We start from the raw sequence: 22507 nt of genomic DNA, 5'->3' as shown, positions 1-22507 counted from the left end.
TTGGGTTCAGGTGGACTCAGTTCTAAGGATCGGCCTCCTTTTCCCTGGCCTCCTCCCCATACCAACTCATTGGGAGCACCATTCTCAACACAGCCCTTCCAGAAGTGATGTGCTCCCAGGGAGACCGTGAGCAATGGTAACTCTACCAGTAACAGGCCTGGATGGGCTGCCCTGCTCCTCTTTCCAGCCATTGGGTTTGGTGACACGGGCCCGTGGTGTGGATAACAGCTAGGGTTGCAGAGGGAGCTGCAGAATTCTTCGCCTGGCAGCACCTTCAGTGGATGTGACGATGAGAGCAGGGCTGGTTTCCCTCATGATTGCTGTGGGGTTGCACTGCTGATGCTGATTTGTGCCTTCCTTCTTTGGCAGTGGCAGCATGGGCAAAGCGGATGGAGCCTCCAAGCTGAGCGCAAAGGACCTGTATGGTAAGTGGTACCCACAAACATGCTGGTTTGTCTCAGGTTTCCTATAGGAAGTGTACCTTTGGAGGTCTGGACACTGTTGCTGGGGAGTTTGAGGTCAGCAGTCCATCACGTGTGTCTGCACGTCCTCTGTATGGAGCATGCACTTTATGCTACTGTGTCCCATGCTGGTCATGGCTGTGGTTCCGTGAGGACAGACAAATCTATGCAGGGCATTGCTTCCTCTCACCTGGATTCTCTCTGGTTATGTTAGCAAGATAACTTGATAAAGAATCTAACAAAAGAAAGACTGTCCTCAGCAGGTTAATAATTATACTCCTTTAACTACTCAGTGAACCATGACAACTCCAGTGCCCTTCGGCTCTTTGGAAACAGAGGATTGGTGGGATGGGTGCTTGCGCTCAGCCCAATCTCCCACCCTCTGGCTGTCAGTTTGCTTGGCTGGGACTTTCATTGGCTCTGGCAGCCCCTTGGTCAGAGAGTTTGTATTTGATCAGACGGCTCCTTTTGCTGCCCTGAAGTGAGGGTGGCTGCAAGAAGTGAACTGTGGGAATAAAGGTAGATGAAAAATTCCATGTTACTGACCATAGGTATCTGTCACCTCGATGCTGCGTGATGAGCAGCTGCCAAGGGAAGGCCTGAGATGCATCAGTCATTTGTCTGGAGATAAAAGCACAGAAAGAAGAGAGAAGGGAGGAGTGGGAATGCCTGGGAACTGCTCCACTGTGCACACAGGGCTGCTCGGACAAGCTCCCCCTGCTCCTCTGATAGAATCGCTTCCTTTGCTGTGTGCTGAAAGCTCCTGCAATTTTCACCTGGGGCAGAGAGATGTTAGTTTAGAGATAAATACAGAACCATACAGAGAAGTAAAACTGAAACAAGGAGATGAAAAGTGTGTGGGAAACAGAGTGGGTGCTCAGGTCAGCACCCATTGACAGAAGCCCTGAATTATTGGGGTGTCAGGGTGGGACTGAGTTGTGCAGAGGAGACCAGCAAGCACTGACTGCCCCGCATTGTAAAAGCCAGCAAAGTAAAAAGCCAACAAACTGCTTTAAAACCAAACACACTTTTCTCAAATAAGTAATTTTCAACAGAGAGTTACATCCTTTTTTTTTTTTTTTTTTTTTTTTTTTTTTGTATGGACACACCTCAAAAGCAAATGTCAGCAAGAACAGGACACCTCTCCCACCAAATTCCAGCAAACCTGAACTAGGGATTGTAAGGCCAGAGGCCAAACCCTTGGGGGGAATAAATCACCTCCTTTGATTCCCCCACCTTGGCAGCCCTCTACCAGCAGCTGGTGTTGGCTCTGCTTCTATGCACAAGCACGTCCGTGGGGTTTCTGCCTGCAGAACGTGGGGCACGCCCCACTGATTCAGCATTCCTTCTTCAAAGGGCACTCAGCATGTGTGAAAGCAGCATTCAAATGTTTGGGTCCCCTTTCCACTTGGATCGTCCCTCCCCCAGCATTAATTTCTACTGGTAGCTGGGGGTGGAGGGCAGACAAGAACTAAAATTCCAGGGAGAATTATGTTTCATAATGAAACAAATCACATCAAGCTGAGCTGGCCTTGATTATGTGATTGTGGTGCTGCTAAGGGACGTTTTGGAGCTTATATTTCCATTTTTCTCCTGTGCAATCAGTCAGGACCCTTAGCCTGTGCACACTGCTGGGCCTTCCAAGAATGAGCACAACAAGCCCCAAATTCACAGCACTTTAAAGGAAGAAACAGCCTCAAGTTGTGCCTGGGGAGGTTTAGATTGGATATGAGGAAGAATTTCTTCATGGAATGAGCTGTCAGAAATTGGAACAGGATGCACAGGGAGGCAGTGGAGTCCCCATCCCTGGGGATATTTATGAGATGCATGGATGTCGTGCTTAGAGATGTGAGTTAGCAGTGGGCTTGTAGTGTTACGATGGTGGCTGGACTTGATAACCTGAAGGGTCTTTTCCAACCTCAGTGATTCTACCCATGTTGGTCCACAGAGGTGACAGTGGTGGCCCAGAGGTGGGGAGGGTGGCTGTCCTCCTGCCACAGCTGGTGTCTTTTTCACTGCGGTGAGCACAGAGGGATGTAGAAAGATCCAGATCTCCAGGGAACTCTGCACAAAAATGGCCTAAAGCGCTGAGACATCTTCCCCCATCTCCAGCCCTACCAGAATCCTAGAGCGTTCACCATGGAGCTGCCTGGCTGCCATGACAGCAGATGCTCATCCTTCCCACTCCCCTTTGCTAAACAGCATCACATTTGCTCAGCTCCATATTCTGGAAGAGTCCATGACTGCCCGTACAGAGAGAGCAGGGGGAATCGCTGGCACCTATCAGGTAGCCACCGTACCCAACGCACAGCAAGCAGCTGAATAAATGTTAATGCATACCATAAATAAATTAAGCTGCTTCTCTGCTTACTGGTACGGGCCCTGAACCTAGCTCGAAGACAGCAGGGGGAAATGAGTGTGACAGGATGAGCTAAGGGAAGAGTTGGGAAGGAAGCACGGCATTTGCCACTGCTTGCCACCCCTTTCTGGGGTGGTCGCCAGGAGGGCACCTGAGCTGCTTTCGTGGATGGCTGGCTGGTGCTGTTTCTCACGGAGGGCTGGGTACTGTAACTGTGAGAAGGTGCGTGGAGCCAAGGGGAGCTTAAAGATGACTTCACACGGGGCTCACTTCTGTGCTGCGTCCATCTGTGTGATGCTTGACTGCTTCCCTGTGCCCTGCCAAGAGCTGGCTCCGAGCTGCCTGACACACACTGCTGGGAAAGACCCAAACGTGGTGCACACAGGGCTGGGAAATGGCCACTAGTGTTTGTTGGGCTACAGAAACACGGACTTGAAAAGCTTCAGTCTGTGAGGCGTCATCACTTGACACTGCACGCCTCCTGTAACTTAAGAAAGGCTCCTGGGCTGTAACAGAACACGGGATGCTAACACAAAGACAGGAGCTGCTCATACCAGGACAGTGTGGCCCTGGGATGGTTATTATCTGCCTGGGGAGCCATGGGGAGAGGGGCTGCACCAACAAGCTGGTGGTGGAGGAGTGAGTTGTGTTTAATGGTCACAAAGCAGCTCCTGGTGTGCTCTTGTGTCTCCTACATGGAGACCCCCAGGCTGTAATTCCTTGCTGTCTGCTCTCACACATTCTCACTTGCACACTGGGCAAACGCAGTGTGAAGTGGCGATGCAGCGAGATGCCGTTACAGACAGGAGCTGAGCCAGCTCAGGAACAGCCTCAAAAGGAGAAAGACAGAAACATGGACTCCATACAGTCCATTTCCTAAAGCTGCACTGTAAATACGTGTTTACAACTGATGGCTGGGCACAACGGCCAACAATGGGGTCATTAGTATTGGTCATTGTATACCGCAGCAGTGCCAATCTAGCAGGCAACACCAATCTGCTGATCTCCTGAAGCAGTGGTTCCCCCTCTCCCTTACCTCCAGCCTTGAATAGCTCCCTTGTCTGCCTCCATGTGTCACTTCAGCAGCCTTTCTTCACATCCCCTTTCCCACCCAGATTCCAGCTTCAGATTACGCGGCTCCTCTCCACCCTCATGGGTGACCCTTTTCACTTAAAGCCTGGAAATGTAATACTTTAACTGGAAATGGGACTGGAAGAAAGGAAGGAAACCAACATTCCTGTTGGCTCCTGCATCAAAACTCACCGGTTGCTCAGCGCAAGAGCAGTGCTGTTGGTTGGAAAACTGCATGGCTGGGGGGTTGACAAAGAGGCGTTTCCACCTCTGGCATATCCCGCCCAGCCTTGATTTTAAAGGAAAAGGGAGTACCTCTCCCCACGAGCTTCTCAGTAGCCTGATTGTCTTTTTCTGAGCAGCCCTTGGGCATGCCAGGCACAAGCAGGCAGTTAGTGCATGCAGGCCTTGCACAACCTTCAAGCTGTATCAGGCTTTTATTTGTTCTTCTGGAGTGCAGTGTGCCTTCAGCTAATAAATGAGGAATGTGAGAATGTGGCAACTATTAGGCATGCTGAGCAGGAATTCAGCCTCCTGAGAGCAGCTGGCTGTCAGCACGCTATCAGTGCTGCCCAGGTCCATTCATACCCTTGGCTGCCGCCAGTATCAATGAGAGCCTTTTCTTTCAACTCATGAGTTTCACGTCCCAAAAGCACACGCTTTCCCCACTTAGCAGGAGGCCTTGCAATGCCACATGCTTCTGTGTCTGTGCAGACCAATCTCCCTCTTACAGCTAAGCAGGAACCAGTGGGATGGGCAGAGCTGCACAGTGCAGATGCATGATGGTGCTGCCGGATCAGATCTGGCCTCCTGCTGGGATTCCAGGATGGGATGCTATTTCATAAGGCTGCTTTATAATGCAGGCCTGGCAAATCTGCATAACTACCATTAGCATTCCAAGGCATTTGCTGTTTCATTTCTCCTCCAAAGGACTGTGTCTTGACCTGTTGGTTTGGCAGAAGGATCGGCTCATGCTACATGGGCAGGTTACTATAAAAAGCATGTGCATTGTTAGATAACATATAGGTAACATAAAGAACTGGCAAACTCCAGAAGGCAACAACCAGGACTTCCTTAAGCTGATACAATGGATACAGAGGCCAGGAATCCTTTGCTTCACGTGTGTCCTTCACCAGAGCTCTGAAGCAAAGCGGCAGTCCTGACTCTTGGCTCCCTTCTAAGTCCTTGCAGGATAACTGCATTTCTTGGCTCATGATCCCTGTTGTCCTGTGCTGACAGCTCCTGTAGAGACCAGATGCTCAGCAACAGCCATGCTCTTCTTGCCTTTCCAGCCCACGTCCCAGACCTGGGGTTGTTATGCTTTGGTTCCCTCCTGACTGTTTCATTGATGAATTGTTCATCCCCCACATTTTCTACAGAGCCTTCTGCCTAGCAACAGCAGAAAGCAAATACAAGGAGATACGAGAATGAGGGAGGATCCGGTGTGATACAACTCCCTAATTAAGTAGAGAAGGATGTGCATGGAGGAGAGATTGGAGCCTCCCCCGCCCTGCTGTGACAGAAATTTGTCACAGAGGCACCTGTTGGCACCACAAGTGGCTTTGGCTCCAGTGTGCACCAAGAGCATGGGTGAATTTTTGTATGTAGCAGCAATGAGAATGTAATGGATGGAAAGAGACAGAATCTTGGACCTGAGCCTTTGGATTCTGATGTTTCTGACCCACAGCACCCTGTGCAGATCAGCACAGCACCATCAGTCGGGGGAAAGGAGTGCTCAAATACCCACAAACCAGCAGGAATGGTTTGTGTTTATTTATCCCACTGATGTACTGTGTGCACAAAGCTCCCAGTCGAGGGAAGCGTGGCCCAGCTTTGTGGGGAAAAGGGCGTTGCATGGAAATGGGGAGGGAACCTGGCACATGGAGTGTGCTTTGGCTTCCCATAACACCATTCTTCCAGGATGTGTATTGATCCTACTTTTATTTTCTCAGTTCCATCCTTTCACTCATTATCATAAAGCCAAGCAGGACGATCTCCCTTCCAAACAGTATTTTGGCCTGTTGTCACTGGATGTTCAGTCCAGCACCCAGTTTTCAGCCCATTTTGAGTGGGTAAAATCCAATCTGCAGTGGTCTCAGCATTTCCCATTTCCTCATCTGCCCTCTGGTGCCAGTGGAAACACCATTTCTGTGCTGTGCTGTGCTGTGTGCCTGCAAGATATTGGTGACAGATAACATTATTTAGAGAATAGCTTTGCAGCTTCTCCCACGCCTGTAAGTATGAGGCAACAGTAAAGCTAGCTGCTTAGGAAAGGATGATGATCTTCATGCTAAGAGAGATTTTTCTTGCCTGACACCAAAAAAAGAAAGAGACAAAGCTCTATTGTTTCCCCATCTCTTTGACTCTCCTGGAAGGCAGGAGGGAAAAAGTACAGCAATGGTCACTGGGGCTCACGCCAGCTTTTATCACCTTCAGATGTTTGCTGTACTCGTGCCACAGTCCAGGACAATTCTGCTCTTTGCAATCCAGCCCGTGTTGCATCCAGCAGTTCTCCACCATATGTTCTGACAGCGCCTGCCATCTGAAAACCATCTTTAAATTTCTGTCACTCTTATTCATCGTAAGGGATTATGCAAATTCCCTGCCTGCTGGAGAATCAGTATGGATTGGGTGACACCTCACCTCTCCTGAGCCTTCTCCATTGCAAGATGCTGTAGAAATGCAAAGTATTTCCAGCATGACTGGTGTCAGATGAACCAGGAGGAAATGTGCCAGTGTTCTTTCATACAACCTCTCAGGTTGAGGTGGCCTACAATTGCCTATTTTGCAATTTACAGCCTGAATCCTTGCTTCTTCCTGCATTAAAATGAAAGGAGATTGCAGTGTTTTGCACCTCTGCTGGAAAAGGCTGGGAGGGCTCTTATGGAACTCCCTCTCCATCTACCAGCCCTTGACACTGCTCAACACCTGTCCTTTCAGAGCTGGAGCCATCTGCCTACCCTGCTTTGTTTCCAGTCTGATCACTAAAGCCTTTTCCACTCCCTTTTAAAAAGGAGAGGATGGAATGCCTCAAAATTGAGATTTGTCTCCATCCCACACAAGACACAGTGTTCTCATTTCCATTAGTGTCATCTATTTACATGAGAAGTGCTCTGTGAGGAAATTGAGGTTACTCAGAGAAAAAAAAAAGTGCCTCACATCAGAGACAATTCCCCGCAGACATGCGTTGCTGTGTGCCCTATCCCAGATCTTGCCCCACATCTGAAGTAGGGCAGGCTGCAATTAAAACACCCAGCAAACTGAAAATGCCGCTGACCCCTCAGTGTAAGCCAAAGGGGGGGAAGTAGCCATGCTGGAAGATTAATTCCTGTACTCAGGGTCATTCCAGGAGCTTGTAGCTGAGCTGGGAGCTGTGCAAGGTGTCCAAAGGTCCTCCTGGTGTGCAAGGCAGAGCCCCAGCCAACACCCCTGCCAACATGCCCAGCAGAAAATAGTTCCTACCTGTGCACAGCAGCCACTTCGGTACTAGGAGGAATTAGCTGTGGAAGCAAAGCACGCTGTTGTGTTTTCAGTGGCAGGCATACAGGTGCAAGGTGCAAAGTACACAGGTGTTCTGCCACGGTGATGAAATGTCTCATAGGCTTAAAAATTAAAATGCATTAGAAAGCTGTATCTATCAACCCTTGCCAGGCTTTGACTGCAATCACCAGCATCCATTTTCGTTTTCACCTCTCTGGGCCTCAGTTTGTATGTTTAGGATGCTACCAGTGCTGAGCCCTGTGTCTATGGAGAAGCACAAAGAGGGGCTTGATCTAAAAGCTCTCCTAGCCTAGCAAAGGTGAAAATCCCAAATCTCAAGGAAAGCAACCGTTCAGGGCAGTGCTTGTACTGGAGAGACACCTGCTGGCTGGAGAGGCACCTTCTGCATCGGTGGAAGCCAAGCAGGAATAAACATATATCAGAGACACCGAGGAGTCCAAGGAAAAGGCTAAAGAGTTGGAACCCAAAGCAGTGGAGCCATGGACCTTGACCCAAGCATGGCAGGGCATGGGCTGAGAACTCTGAGCAGAACACCAACAGTCTCAAATACTTGAGAGATGTGAGCTTGTTCAGCTCAAACGGGTGAGCAAGCATAGATGGGCTGGCTCCAAATCACACCAGGTGCCAAGGACAGGCTTGGCAGATCTTAGAGCAAACAGCTCCACAGTCTGGATGAAACCAAGAGGCTGACAAAAATACCACCGGTATTTCATCTAAGTCTCTGGGGTTTTTTTCCATCAAAATGTTGCAAGATCCTCCTGGCTTTGATGGTTGCCGCAGAGGACAGAAAGGTAACCTAACACAGGTTATTTCTAGCTTAGGATGGGTAAAAATGTGTAAACAGATCGTAAGAACCTATGACAACACACAGAGCTACAATTACATTTTCTAAGCAAACGAGAGGTTAGAGGATGTCCTCTGCTGGTGAAGAAGGTGTTTTCAGTTCGGTTCACTCTGAGCCCAGGTAATCTCTCCTCTGCCAGGCGCACAAAGCATACATACAGAATGGACACGTACTATTAACCAGTGAGTAAAAGCTGACAGGTCAGTTTTTCTAGGATTTTATTCCAGAGCCTCTTGTAAAAAAAAATTTAAAAAGCAGTATTTTTTCCAATTGCTCCTTGCTGCTGTTTACCAGTGAGAAATGCAGGAAGCAATAAAGGTTTGTTGCCTCATAAAAACATTGTTCCAGGCAGGTTCTGGCTGGCTGGCCTTGACCCCTGCAGCCCTTCTCATTGCCAGGAAATGCAAGACAGCAAACTAGCAGTGTCGCAGTGCTGCAGAGGGTTTCTTCCAGAGGCCATCTAGAAGGGCTGTTCTGTCCAGGCTGATGGGATGCAGCCTTTGCAAGCTGCTCTTCTGACACCTTCCCTGGTCATTTGCTGTCTGAGGCTTTGCTTTACACAAGGTTTCACTTTGTCTTTAAAAAGTGCAGGAATTGAATTATCAGTGTCATTCTGGAATACAACTGGAATGTGTATCCAGCACACCAAGTTAGTACTTTGATTCTTAGCACTCTGAAACTGGAAGCCTGGACAGTAGCACCCTATGTGAAAGCTCTAATTTTCAGACCTGAATACACTGATAACAGCCTTTAAACTAAAGGGATTCTCTCTCTCTCTCTTTTTTTTTTTTTTTTCCAGAACAAAGGAAAAAATATTCCAATTCCAATATCATTATGCACGAGACTTCACAGTACCATGTACAGGTGAGCATGCAATTAACTTTTATGGGACTGCAAGACCTGTATGAGTGATAGATGCTGATAATGAAATATTTCACTTTTCCTGGAGTTTTTTTAGGTCAAAGAGCAGCTGGTAACCTATTTAACAATATGCAAGCGTTGCTTTCCACATCCTGTCAAAGATGCTTGACAATCTTCCATTCATCCTTCAGGACTTTCTGTGAAGCCAGCACTTATTCAGCTGGACACATTTGGCCATTATAGCTATCAAATGCAAAAGGATTGATTGGGAGGGAGGACAAAAAACAGTGATGTGAATTTGGTTTAATTAACAATGGATCTCTCTTTTATTTTAAATTAAAATTGGAAATGCCATGCAGAGCCATCGTTTATCAAAAATATGAATGATCAAGATCTAGCAAACTGAAATATAGAGTAATGAGGGAATGGAGAATGGAGAAAAAAAGATGTAAAAAAGGGGAAATTCAGCATGAAGAAGGAGGAAACTGAGAAACTTGTCCTCATCCTCCTCTACATTTGAAGGAGAGCAGTGGGAGCTGTTGCCCCTCTCATCACTCTGTGCTTCAAACCCTTCCTGCTGAACACGGTGGTTAGAGGAACTCACCTGCCCAACCCACACTGAGCACGTCAACTATCATTTTTCAGCTCTCCCTCAACTACTGTGTCCTCTCCAGTAATTCAAAACCCTTCAGCCATGACAGGCACTCAGCAAAATTCAGCTTCCAGTGTCACAGACACCTACGTAAGGGAGGAAGCCAGCCTGTGCAGCTGCCAACCAGCAGGAGCTCCACCTGGCTGGGGACAGCTGGCTCACTTGGCACTGAAAGCTGGCAAGGCAAGAAAGGAGGCTCATGAAGTTCACAGGTGGTGGGAAGGATCCCCTTTTCTCTGGTTTAAGGCCCCAGCCAACCATCCCCATCAGTGAGCCCTGCCAAATAGAATCACTCATGGACCCAGAGAGGGACTTAGAACTTCGTTCCTTATGCCTTGTGCCACTCATCTGTGATTTCTGCCTTCAACTTTGACCAAAGCAAACAGGGCTTCAGTGGCCGGCAGTGAGGCAGGAAGAGGCATTTTATACCCTTAAGTAATCTGTAAGTTGATCGAACTTGAAAAGTGGAAGCCCATTCTTAGGAAAGTTAGCGTATTTGATTCTCCTTCTGGATAGGGGGGTTTAATCAGATAAAGATAAGGACAAGCCTTTATTCCCCCCACTCCAGCATTATTTAAAGAAAAAGGAAAGGAAAAAATATTTTAATGAGTCTGAGATGGAGAAGTAGCTTTGGCTTCCTGAAAATGAACTTATTTAACAGTAAATAACTAAGGAATTTATGAAGATTGTAAACCTAGCAGTTATCATAATAGAGCAGATAAGAATGCCAGTCAGCAGGTATAAACCAATTCTCCTCACTGCTCAGAAGGCAGAGGGTTTGGCATCTCCGTGTGGGTAATATTGACTTTGCAAATAGCTTTTCGTGCGGCGTTTTACAATTACAGTAACACATACCCAAGCATGTTCTTCATATCTCATGGCACGTCTAATCTCAGCTTTAGCTGCTCACATACCTGCCAGAAGTTTTATTTAGATAGTGCCTCACCCCATACCTTTGCTTTATGAGCACAGAACTGGGCCATCACTTAATTTCTGCCGTGTTTGTCCTCTTCTCTGATCTATCCAGTCTTTGTGAATTATCCAGCAATCACCTTAGTGACGAATTGGTAACCTCAAATTCCCTCTATCCCTAATGTTGACTAAAGACTCAACCCTTTCATCCTCTTAGGACTGCCAGTGCTTTCAATCTGAGCTTTTTCCTCTTGCATACACATCTCGTATGGAACCAATTGCAATGATAGTTCTCACCCATGCTTCAACAGGGCCACCCAGGGCTCTGGTGTCATGGGTACTCTGGGCCCATCCAACCCCTGGTACATCATCACTGTACCAAGGAGCTACTACCTGATCTCTGAAATGGTTATAACTGATCACTGGGAGAAGGCGTGAAAACAAGAGGTCAGAGGGAGAAAAGCCAGGCAAAACTCACTCCTGTACTAAAGACAACAAAGAGCAGATGCTTCTCCTTTCTGTTACTCCCCCCTGATCTACCCTGCTGGGATTCCCCTCACGTGGAGCCCTGCCAGCAGTCAAAAGCCTGCAGGTGCCGCTCGATTACACAAGTCTGTATAAATTCAGTGCCAAGTGTAATGCTTGGATCATTGCTTCAGGACACAGAACAGGGCTGGGAAAGCAGGCAAGTGCAGTCGTGCCTGGTGCTAACAACCAGAATGCACGCTTTGCACAGCAACTCTGTTGAGCCTGTGCAATAAGGAATAAATAACTGTCCAAACTTCCAGAGGTGGTTTTACCCGTGACTTACAATACACCCATCAAAGCTTTTTTACCTGTTTTCTCCCCCTTCCTCTCAACTTCAGCACTTGGCCACCTTCATCATGGACAAGAGTGAATCCATCGTGACAGTGGATGATGCCATCCGAAAACTCCTATTGCTCAACTCCAAGGAGAAAATTTGGACACAGGAGATGCTGCTGCAAGTGAATGACAAGTCCATCCGCCTGCTAGACTGCGAGTCACAGGTAGCCAGAGGTTAACATAGGGGGTTCTACTTAGGGAAACCATCTGTAAGGAAACCAAACAAGGGTGAATCACTATCAAAATCCACTCCAGGCTTTGCAGGGGCTGGCTGACTCTAATTGGAAGGGTAAGCAGGTGTGGGTTGGCTCCCGAGCACAGATAGTCCACATAGAAGATACCTTGAGCTGTGCTCCAAGCAAACAGTGTAACAGTTTTCTGTGGGAGTGATGCAGACTTGCAGGTCCACCGAGACCTATATGTAACGTATGAGCAGAGAGGAAAGAACTTGGTATTATAACGACATGCAGGATCCCCTGCCTGAAAACTGCCACATCCAGACAGCAGGAGAAGGGTGGTGCTGCTCTGGGTTTAACAGGGAAAAACCAAAAAGCGTTTGCACAATTTCATCCAAAGAGTCAGTGGAAGGGCAAGCTGCTCACTGCTGTCATCCAGAAGGCATCTTTCTTCCCAGCGCTCTGCTGGGATGCATGGCAAGTGGCTGATGCAGGTAGAGCACAACATGGTTCGCGGTGAGCAAGAGAACTCAAGTTGTTTGAGATTCAGGAGATGTTTGGCGTCCACCCCTCTCCCAGCTCTCCATAGCCCCAGGCCCTTTGCAGATGGTAACAAGTATATTTGATGGGTCAAGGAAATCCCAGAACACAAGCTCTGTCAGATCTCTCTCTTCAAGCCCAACCCATTCCTTCTTCTTTCCCAGGAAGAGCTGGAGGACTTCCCACTGCCGACTGTCCAGCACTGCCAGACGGTGCTCAACCAGATGCGCTATTCCTCCATCCTCCTCCTGGTGTGCCAGGATTCAGAACAGCACAAACCTGACATCCACTTCTTCAACTGCGATGAGGTGGAGGTGAGCAGAGCCTTCTTCGCCATTGGGATCTGGTGGGAAATGGAGCTGCTGTGGCCCCCAAAACCCTTCTGGGCCATGTGAGACAGTGGAACCTGCGCCAAGTAACCTGCAAGGCTGTCGAGAGCTTACAGACTGGTTTGGGTGAGGTGGGGGGAGGAGTGCCACCTGCATGGATATATCAATATGCAGCATGGCTTTGTACTCCCTTGTTCAAACAAAGGTGTGGATTGTGCAGGCGATGATGGTGGTCAGTGGGAACTGTGAGCCACACTAAAGGTTGGCACAGATATTGGTGCCTTGACACTGCCCTTTAAAGGCTCTCCTGTGTTGCAGTCAGTGATGTCTGGCTGCAGACCACCCCAAGGCCAAGCAATCTCGTAAACATAACAAGATATGTTCCCAGCTCTCTGCCAGCCACTTCTGCCCTTACTCACAATTCAAGCTTTGCAAAGCACAGCCCCGTAGTAAAATATTCCAATTTCTCTTTGAGGCGGAGATGGTTCACGAAGACATAGAAAGTGCCCTGGCAGACCACAAGCATGGGAAGAAAATACGACCACAGACGCTCAAGTAAGTACTGCAGGACTCAGGACAAAGGGGCAAGTTAGGCAGTGTACCTATCACCCCCAGCACCACATCCCTGCTCCAGCATTCACACAGATCTCTTGGAAGTAGGATCAGCATCCTCTGACGGGGTTGTTCTGTGTTGTCGACTTGCAGGGCAAATCAAGAGAAGATCAAGCAGAGACAGTCTATCCTCCCACCACCACAAGGGCCAGCCCCCATCCCGATTCAGCACGACATGCGAGGCCAAGCCATGAACAGGAACCGGGTGGCACCCCCTGCCCAGTATGAACCAGGTACTGGGAGAGCTCAGTGAGTCTGTCCCTAAGGGTGGGGACTCATCAGCTTGAGCAGACAACCTTCCTGAAAACGCCTGGGGTCATTTCAGCCCCACTGTTGCCATCCAGTGTCTTTACACTGTGCTGAGAAGCACCCAAAGAGGTGACAGGCCCTCAGCAAACTGAATGATGACAGCTCAGCTCAGTGAAATCAAAATGTACAGACCTGGTCAGAAAGGCACATTCCTGGCCCTTGCAAGCTTCATAAAGAATGCACATTTCACCCACAGAAATTGAGCGATATGCATGAATTCTAGAGCTGAGTGTGGAAAGGCAGATTGGAATTCACCCCTCTAAAGCCTCATTCCAACGTCATCCTGACTTCAGTTTGAGCTGCACCGAGAAAAGTTGTAGCCCTCTTTGGAGAAAGCAGTCACAGAAAAAAGCTCCCAGTAGCAGAAATAAGCTCTTTCTCTGGAAGAAAAAAAAAGAAAAAGATCTGGAGTTGACTAAAATGACCAGCAAATAGCCTGTTGTGCCAGTTTCTGTTGAGGTGAATTTCACGGAGAGTATGTAATCAGAATACAGTAAGAAAGTTCAAATTGATGAGAGTAAACACTCATTTAACTGGGTTGGGATCCAAGGCCAAGCAGTTGATCCAGTCTCCTGGATGGAGAGCCTATTTTTAGTTCATAACAAAAATTAGATTTATAATTCAGAGCCAGACCATCTTTCAACACCTGAATTTTATTCTTTTTAGTATCAGCTAAAAACATTTGAGAGACTGCACGCAAGTTGGCACAAAAATGCTGATTTTTGCAGGGGCTTGTCTGAATACCAATCATGCAGAATTCCTGGCAGGCTGCTTTCTAGCGGGCGACACTTGCATTCATTTCCAGGTCTTGTTTCTTCTTTCCTGGGGAGCTCAAGGCTAGAAGACAGACTCAGAGTTGCTCCGACCACACTTGTGTTTGTGGGATGCTCAGCAATATTGGGGGCAGCTCGTCAGTGGCCCTAAGGTAGCATAGATGCATTGAGGGCAAACAAGTGGGAGCCTCCCAGCAGCTGGGGCTTGCAGGTCTCTGCCTGTAGCTGGTAGCTGGCTGCTGTCCATGATTTATCCAGTGCTCCCATCTGGAAACAGGCAGCATACAGACACAGGTGCTGCAACCCGTGGCAGATTTAATCGGCGTCTTTGATCACCTCCTGCCCTTTGTGAGCTTCCGAGGTGCTCTCGGAATGAAGGAATGAACAAACACAGCCAGGTGTTACCACTCCTGAGTCACTGTGTTTGATGGGGCCCATCTTCAACCTTCCATGGTAAGAAATATTTTTTCTCTCCCCTTCCTTGTCTGCAGACTATGAGCGCCGAGGCTCTGCCTCCCAGGACCATGAAGAATCCCGCGCCATCTTAGCACAGAAGATTGAAAAAGAAACGGTTGGTAACAAGAACAGAAGGCAGAAGGAAAAGGGGAAGACAGGAAAGACGCAAGGGGCTCCTCCATGAGGATGATATTTTATGTGTAGTTTATTCATTTTTAAACTGATATCTACTGTTCAGAAGGGTAAACAAAAGCAAAACTTCATCGCTGGGTTAGCTACCATTTCCTTTGCTGGTTTCAGAGGGGTTCTCCCCAGTGCACAGTCCTCTCTTGGGGTTATTTTCCAAAGGTCCATTAGCTAGGAGCCAGTTATCACACTGGCAAGCACAGCATGCAAAACAAGGCACAGCTTTGTGTTGGGAAAGGGATGAACCCAGCCTAATTTTTTGCCTGAACTCTTCAGTCTTCCATGAAATGAAGTAGGTAAAGACCTAGGATTCTTGTTTCCCATCTGTGCGCAGTTTGGGCTCTTTCTCACCTGTGTTTGTTGCACTTCTGTTCTCACAGCAAATCCTGAACTGCACTCTGGATGACATTGAAGTCTTTGTTGCCAGGCTTCAGAAGGCTGCAGAGGCATTCAAACAGCTCAACCAAAGGAAGAAAGGGAAGAAGAACAAGAAGAAAGGCCCAGCAGGTACAGTGCAGAAGCTAGAACAGGTGGGGAATGTGGGGGCACAGGTTGGGAAGCCTCAGCTCCCAAGGCTAGGTCAGTGCAGCCCTGCCTCAGTTTGCAAAACACCACTGGCGAAATCCTGCTGGACTCTAGGGACTTAGTGCAGAGATTTGACTTCTCTCAATCCATAGATTTTCAGTGGCTGTTACCTGCATGCCAGCAGAAGTGCCATCCAGAAAGGGACACACTAATTAAACTGACTTTCTCTCCACGTTCTCATTGAAGAGGGAATGCTGACTCTTCGAGCAAGACCCCCAAGCGAGGCTGAGTTCATCGACTGCTTCCAGAAAACCAAACTGGCTTTTAACCTCTTGGTAAGACACTGGGGATCTTAGGCAGCCACATGGCAGCCAGATTCACTGCAGCAGTAAGCATTTGCAGTGAAATGTGTAGTGAAAGCGCTATCAAGGGACAAAGGTGTGAATTTCAGATTCTTCTGCCAGAAGCAACCACAAAACAAACATTGCGTGATGTTTGTGTAGGCTCCTTTAGCCAAGCTGTTCAAGCTGAAGCTAGAAGCCTAAAGTCCACCTTTAGAAAAGGCATGTGCCTTCCACTGCCTGTGCTTGTGCCAGAGCCATGGTGCACACACAGTGAGCACCTGGCCCCATTTCACAAGCACTTCGAGCTGAAAGGAGCCACCTGCTCCTCTGCCTGTGCCTCCTTTCTCTCTGTGCCATACCAAGCCTTTGTGCCCCTGCTCATGAGGTGTCCCTCCTTGCCCCCAGATTCCCAGCTCCTACTCTGTTCCTGCTCTTGAAGAGCTGTACCAGGAGGCATTGAGAAGATGACAAGTTGGAGCACAAAGATGTTCCCAGTGCTGCGAGCACTGCTTAGACAAGTGTGTGAGACCAGGAGGGTAATGAGCCAGAAGGAAATTTTGTCAGCTCTGAACTTGCTCAGTGAACAAGATACTTCCTGAAAAGTTATCAGTAAGGAAACCACAGAGACTGTAAAGAAGCCTGAGGCAGGACACAAAGATGCAGCCTTTTCTTTTAGAAGCAGATATTCATATGTGCTTGGGATGAGAATTGATCAGGACCTGCTAAAGCCAAGGCCATGCATCCACAGCTCTACCCACATGCAGGTCTTGGACTTGGCTATCCATATAACCAGAAGCCTGCAAAGAAAAACTGGGGGCGAACAAGAAGGCGAGTGTGGAATCAGTGATCGTCAGGGATCATGAGCCCTCATGTTATAGGATCCTAACCAAAACCAGGTTAGGATTAAAGTGGGTTTTTCTTTTTTTTTTTTTCAGGCCAAACTGAGAAAGCACATTCAGAACCCAAGCGCTTCAGAGTTGGTGCATTTCCTATTTGGGCCACTGGAACTGGTAAGACTAATTCACAGGTGTTGCTGTGAATTTGCTTTTTATTTCTAATGTTGCTTTTGCAGCTAAATTGTGCAGAGAAATCAGAAAGCTGCTCAGAACCTTCCAAAGTTTTCTCAGTAAGCAACCAGCGTTCCTGCTTTCTGATCTGATTTCCAGCCTGAGTTAAATGCCCAAACCCAAGCAAATACAAAACTTTCCACCACATTCACAAAGACTTACTGTGAAGAGAGAACCAGCTTTGGTTCTTGTTGGGAATCTGCCTGGTCTCACCTTTGAGTATACGTGGCTCAATATTTGCACTGAAAGGAAGAGGCAGGAATCCAACCTAGAGAAGAAACCAGAAGTGATGCAGAAATACCAAGAGATTTTCCATTTTTCAGCGTGGCAGTTTGTATCCTTTCTCCAGCAACGGCTGATTTTAAGGTTTCTTTGACTCAAGTAGAAAAACTACTGCCTTTCTCTGAACTGTTCGGACTTCTGCAGAGAATTAGGCTGATGTTTCTTGAGACAGCTAATGTAAACATTAGCTGCTGCTAGGCTGTCAGGCCATCCCGTGGATCCTTTGGAGAATTTAGTCAGGAATTATTTGCCTTATTTATTTGTTCTTTCTTTATACAGTCTAGAAGGTATACCTTTTCTTTAAGGTGGGCATGCACAGAGAGTCCAAATGCTTAGAGTGACTGATTTTTGTCTTTGGTTTCTATGTCTTTCATGATATTTTGAACCTTTCCTGCAAAACCTCATACTCCTCTGTGTCTGTGTTGTAATTCAGATCATCAATAGCTGTGGTGGCCCTGAGCTTGCCAGGTCTGTCATCAGTCCACTTCTTTCTAAAGATGCCACAGATTTTCTCAAAGGACACCTGACACCAAAAGAGATAAGCCTATGGGATTCCCTGGGAGAGGCATGGACCAGATCCAGGTGAGGACAGAGCTGCTGTCTCACCAGCAATCCCAGGCTCTTAAGGCATGCTTGATTTTACAGCTATGTCATCTTTGGTTCTTTCCCTGGCACGTGGTACTGCATACTTTGGGACAGATGTTACTTTCTCACCATCTACTTCTTCCCTGCTTCACATTCTAGGGCTGAATGGCCCCGAGAAGCAAACATTCCTACCTACATCCCCAAATTCCGCAATGGTTGGGAGCCACCCATAGAAATCTTCCGCGGAGCTCCCTGGGAAATAGACATTGGGCACTTGCAAGAAGAGGTAAGTTTTGTGCTCTGGACCATCCTTTCTCCCTTTCACCCTTCCTTTCTCTTCTTCAGAAGGATCTGCACAGCCTACGGCTAATTTCTCCAGCCTCTGCATGTGGCAACAGAGTAACTCAGGGAGACCAAAGCTGTCAGGCACTCCTTTCCCTCTGTTGCAGCTTCCCCCTTTCCACAGTGGCACGACTGACTCCATTTTTCCCCTTCCAGCTATCATCAGCCAATGGATATCCGTACCGTAACTCCTCGCTCAAGCGTGGCCAGGCAGCTGATCAGACACAAGCTGTGGATGCCTTTAAACAGAACGTAACTCAGCATGTAAATAGGTAATGTACCAACACCACCCTGCAAAACACTGCTTTGGCCTTCCCCACGTAACCTCAGCAGCACCCACTGCACCACATCTCGATAACAAGGCATTTTGGAAGCCTGACAGATGGACTTGGGGCCAAGGTAGAGAGAACTTTTTAATCAGGTCTATAAGGACATGAGCTGCACGTGCTTTCTGCCTGAAGAGGCAAAGCTCCTGGCTGGCCTCATTAGTCTGTCAGTATGTCATTCCATAACATCAAATCACCAAAGTGATGCTAAGCATCATGTGCCTTTTAATGTTTCCTAAGACCTCCAAGCTCCAACAAACTCTTCCCAAATTACAGATGGATTCTTTGCCATACTTCACTTTGCAGTGATTTGACATGAAGTTCTCTCCACACAAGCACAGGCCTGGATTACACTAATGAGCCATGAAATGTTAAAGGCTGGAAGTCCAGACACAGCAAAGCAATTAACAGACTTTTCCAAAGCCAGCACTGGGCTGGAAAAAAAAAAGCCTAAAGGCACACAGTTTGTTTCATGTTTTAATGTTCAAATCCAAAAGATTTACAAGCTTTACTGCTGTTACAAAATGTTCAGATTCACAGTAAAATCTTCAAATCCAATTGCAACAGCAAAAGAATTTATTCTGCCCATTTGCCCCCCCCAAATGTCCTGGTTTGATCATAAAATGGTGCAGAAACAGTGCACTGAGTGGAAAGAGAATTTTGGTAACAGATTCTCTTCTCCAATTCTATTTTTGATCAGCGATGTTGTGAAAAATAAGAAATCAGTTTACATGAGAACGTTTAAGCCCATCTTAAGTGACTGGTAGACAATGCAGAGAAGAAAACAGTTTTACCTGTTAGTCTTAGCATAAGTAAATAATAAATCATAGGATCATGGAACGACTTGGGTTGGAGGCATCTCAAGGATCATCAGGTTCCAGCCTCTAGATGAGGTTGCACAGAGGCCCATCCACGCTGGCCAAGAACTCCTCCAGGGATGGAGGTGCTCCTTAAACAGCCTGAAGTTTGCTCTCCTGAAGTTCTGGGTGCTGACCTCACTCTTTGTCAGGCCCACATTTCTCAGGATCACAAACTCAACCAGGGCATGGTCGTATTGAGTGGAATACAAATTAGCAGCATGCCATTTCACCATGGTGACCATTTCCATGCAATACCACCCAGCCTAACTACAGCATGAGCTCATGGAAGAGTAGATGCGGATGCCTTTTTTCCTTTTTACCTACCTTTCAGACTATCAGCAGCACCTTTTCCTTATGTTATATGTAAGAAAAAAAGCCATCCAAGTTAATGGCACTGAAGCAGATGCTATAATTGAGAATGTTTCCATGACTCTTCAGTCCAGAGCAGGCTTCAGCCAAGTCTGCCCAGATAATTGCCAACATCACAGCCCAGGGACAAAGCATTTCCTGCTAGTTTTCTAACCAAGAGACTCTATATTAGCAAGAGCACCCATGCATGTATTATTATTTATAACAGGGCTCTGGGCTGCAGAGAAGTGTCACGAAAGCCCTAGGCAGAATTAAACAGTGATGCTCACATATGTTTTGCATGCATCTATGCTTTACTTTACCTTCACCCTCCTCCAGCTGTCCTCTTTCCTCGTGACCCATTTACATTCTGAAATGGTACAAAATAAGTCTGTAACTCAGGCTTTTCACCCCTCTCCCTGCCTTCAGGGCACTGCAGGGTAAGGCCATCACTCCCTTTCTTGACTGGTAGATTCCATCTGTCTGAAAGACTGCACCATGCTTTGGTAACTGAGAGCCATTCCAAATCGAGTGAACTGAAGGCCATGCTGCAGAATTAAGCATGGTACCAAGTCACTGAGCCAATGGGTTGCACCTTTTTCAGCCCACCTGCAGCTGTGTAACTGGCTTCATCAAATTACATGGACCTTGATATAAATAGGGGTAGCTCACGGGAGGAGAACCTCACACCCTGTTGGCATGTTTGTTGTGAACATAAGCAGCTGGAGCTCCCTTGCACTGTGTATGTGCTTGTGAGTCATAGGCAGAAAGATCCACGAAAAATGCATTAAAGTATTTCCTGTCTACGGTTACACAACCAGGCAATGCAGCTGTACCCATACTGCAGGCATATTCGGGATTAAAAAATAACACTATGCCCATCCCAACCAGAGGGAAAGAGATGAGATAGGCACATTTTTTCCTAAGCCAGGAAAAAAGAGGAAAAAAAAAAAAAAAAAACCAACACATTTCATCTTGGGCCAAACAAAATCTTTCACCTCACATTTCCACCTGGACAACCTCCTGCGATTATTGCTCCTTTCCAAACAAAAAGCTGGTTTAACATAGAAAGCCATGCATTCTTCTGCCACAGATCTCTAAGCAATATACCTGAATGCTTTTCTCCTCCCACCAAGTGTAGAATAGAAACATTCAACTCACTTTTCCTATGGATCTGCGCAATTCTCTTTCAGTAGCTCAGTGTTGCCTGCTGGAAAAAAAGAACAAAGCACAGATTTCCAGTCAGTTCTACCTATGCTCGTGTTTGACACCCCTTCTCCCTGCCAAGGAGCAGAGAGGCACTTCCCCTTCTAACACAAACACAACTGGTTCAACCTGCACTTGCACAGCCATCACTTGTGTGGACCTGTAGGGCCTTAGTTCTTCAGTAGGTCTCCTCTGAAAATCTTCTTTCTCTCTCCTGCAGGAATTTTGAGGCGCAAGGAATGGCCCAGCCGAGGAGATATGCCAAAATCCGCTACGATTTCACAGCACGAAATGCCAATGAACTCTCAGTGCTGAAGGATGAAATTCTGGAGGTGAGCAATGTGCCCAGAGGTGTGCTCTCCTCCCCTTGTAGGAACAAGACAAAGATCTCAACAACAGAGAGACAAACCCTAGCAGAGTTCCCCTGTTATCGTTAGGATAAGTTGCAATGCTTTTCAGGAAAGGCTTCACTCTGGAACGGCACATCAGTGCAGCAGATCTGTTAGTGTCAGCAATATTATTCCAACCACTTCAGTGTGCCATTTCTTTCCATGTGTCCCACTTACAGAGGCCAGAAATCAGATGGTCTCACCAGCAATCCTTTTCCCTCTCTCTGTCAGGTGCTGGAAGACAATAAGCAGTGGTGGAAGTTGCTCAACCGGAGCGGGCAGGCTGGTTACGTCCCTTATAACATCCTGGATGTGGTGAAACTGGAGGAGCTCGAACAGGTGCGTAGCCAGGTGATGTTAATTGCTAGCCTGTAGCAGGGCATAATCAGCCATTGGGAATAGCCTGGATTTCTTAGGATATCACGTGCAGGACAGCAGGGACCGTCACAAGCCCATGAGCTGGGGTCCAGGATGTTCCTGTGATAAACTCCCACATTCTGCCACTGTTTATCTCCCCCTGCACTGCGTGCAGCCATCCCAAACAGATAAAAGGTCTCACACAGAGCTGTCCCCAAATATCTGCTGGCTGCAGTGGCTTGAAGTACTTTCACCTTTTGCTAGTGCCTTCCCACCAAGCTCGTGTACTTCTTAGCCTACAGTTTACCACTGCTTCAGCTGTGAAACTGATGTTTTCAGGGCTGTGCTGTAAGCAGGATGAGAGAGCTAATGCAGCCATAAGAGCGCTTTTTGCCACCAAAGCACTGAGGATAGATGTTGTTGCTGTTGGGAATTTAAGACCAGACAGTCCTCTCACCAATTCAACTCAGCAGTAAGAAAAAACTGCTGGAGTAGAGGCAGCCTGAAATTCCAGCCAAGTGAGCACTAAGTGAATACCACTCTCAAGCACCTCGTGTTGCAAAAATGTGACAGAGAGCTCCAAATGCCTGAAGGAAGCATAGAATTTCTTCCCCCCTTTGGTATTTCTCAAGTTGGGCAAAGGATAAGGTGCTCCAGAAGGCCTTTGGACAAAAAGTTTAATTAAGAAAATATAAAAAGCCTCTTTCTAGACTGCTCTGGGCACTTGTCAATAGTCCCACTCAACATCCAATTACTGGAGCATTGATGTTTTAGCTCCAAATGGGATTTTGGCTTGTTTTCTTCTTGTGCTTATTCCTCTGAGGCCCCAGAATTGAACTCAGTTCCACACAGTGCTTCCTGAGTGAGGGAAGACCCTTACAAGGAGGACGCAGCAATTTGTCCCTCCATTTATTACCATGGTGGGGAGACAAAATATCTGAAAACAATAAATAAATAAAAGGCAGGAAAC

At 47.3% G+C, this 22507-nt stretch overlaps 1 protein-coding gene across 1 annotated transcript in view; it reads left to right on the top strand.

The window, feature by feature from the left end:
• The window catches only part of EPS8L2 (EPS8 like 2), a 41905-nt gene that overhangs the window by 14328 nt on the left and 5070 nt on the right, over nt 1–22507 (top strand). The window contains exons 3-17 of the mRNA XM_042836727.1: nt 370–425; nt 9036–9100; nt 11528–11689; nt 12406–12555; nt 13046–13125; nt 13276–13415; nt 14756–14835; nt 15287–15413; nt 15678–15766; nt 16711–16785; nt 17558–17706; nt 17869–17995; nt 18208–18323; nt 21012–21123; nt 21412–21519. Coding sequence (XP_042692661.1) covers nt 370–425; nt 9036–9100; nt 11528–11689; nt 12406–12555; nt 13046–13125; nt 13276–13415; nt 14756–14835; nt 15287–15413; nt 15678–15766; nt 16711–16785; nt 17558–17706; nt 17869–17995; nt 18208–18323; nt 21012–21123; nt 21412–21519 — 1636 coding nt within the window. The remainder of the gene's footprint in view (nt 1–369; nt 426–9035; nt 9101–11527; nt 11690–12405; nt 12556–13045; nt 13126–13275; nt 13416–14755; nt 14836–15286; nt 15414–15677; nt 15767–16710; nt 16786–17557; nt 17707–17868; nt 17996–18207; nt 18324–21011; nt 21124–21411; nt 21520–22507) is intronic.

This window comes from Centrocercus urophasianus, unplaced genomic scaffold, assembly GCF_019232065.1.
Source record: "Centrocercus urophasianus isolate 14NV4802_14NV808 unplaced genomic scaffold, USGS_Curo_1.0 seq_63, whole genome shotgun sequence".
NCBI lineage: Eukaryota > Metazoa > Chordata > Aves > Galliformes > Phasianidae > Centrocercus > Centrocercus urophasianus.
Note: the sequence above shows the minus strand (reverse complement) of the source record. Positions and strands in the feature narration are given on the sequence as shown.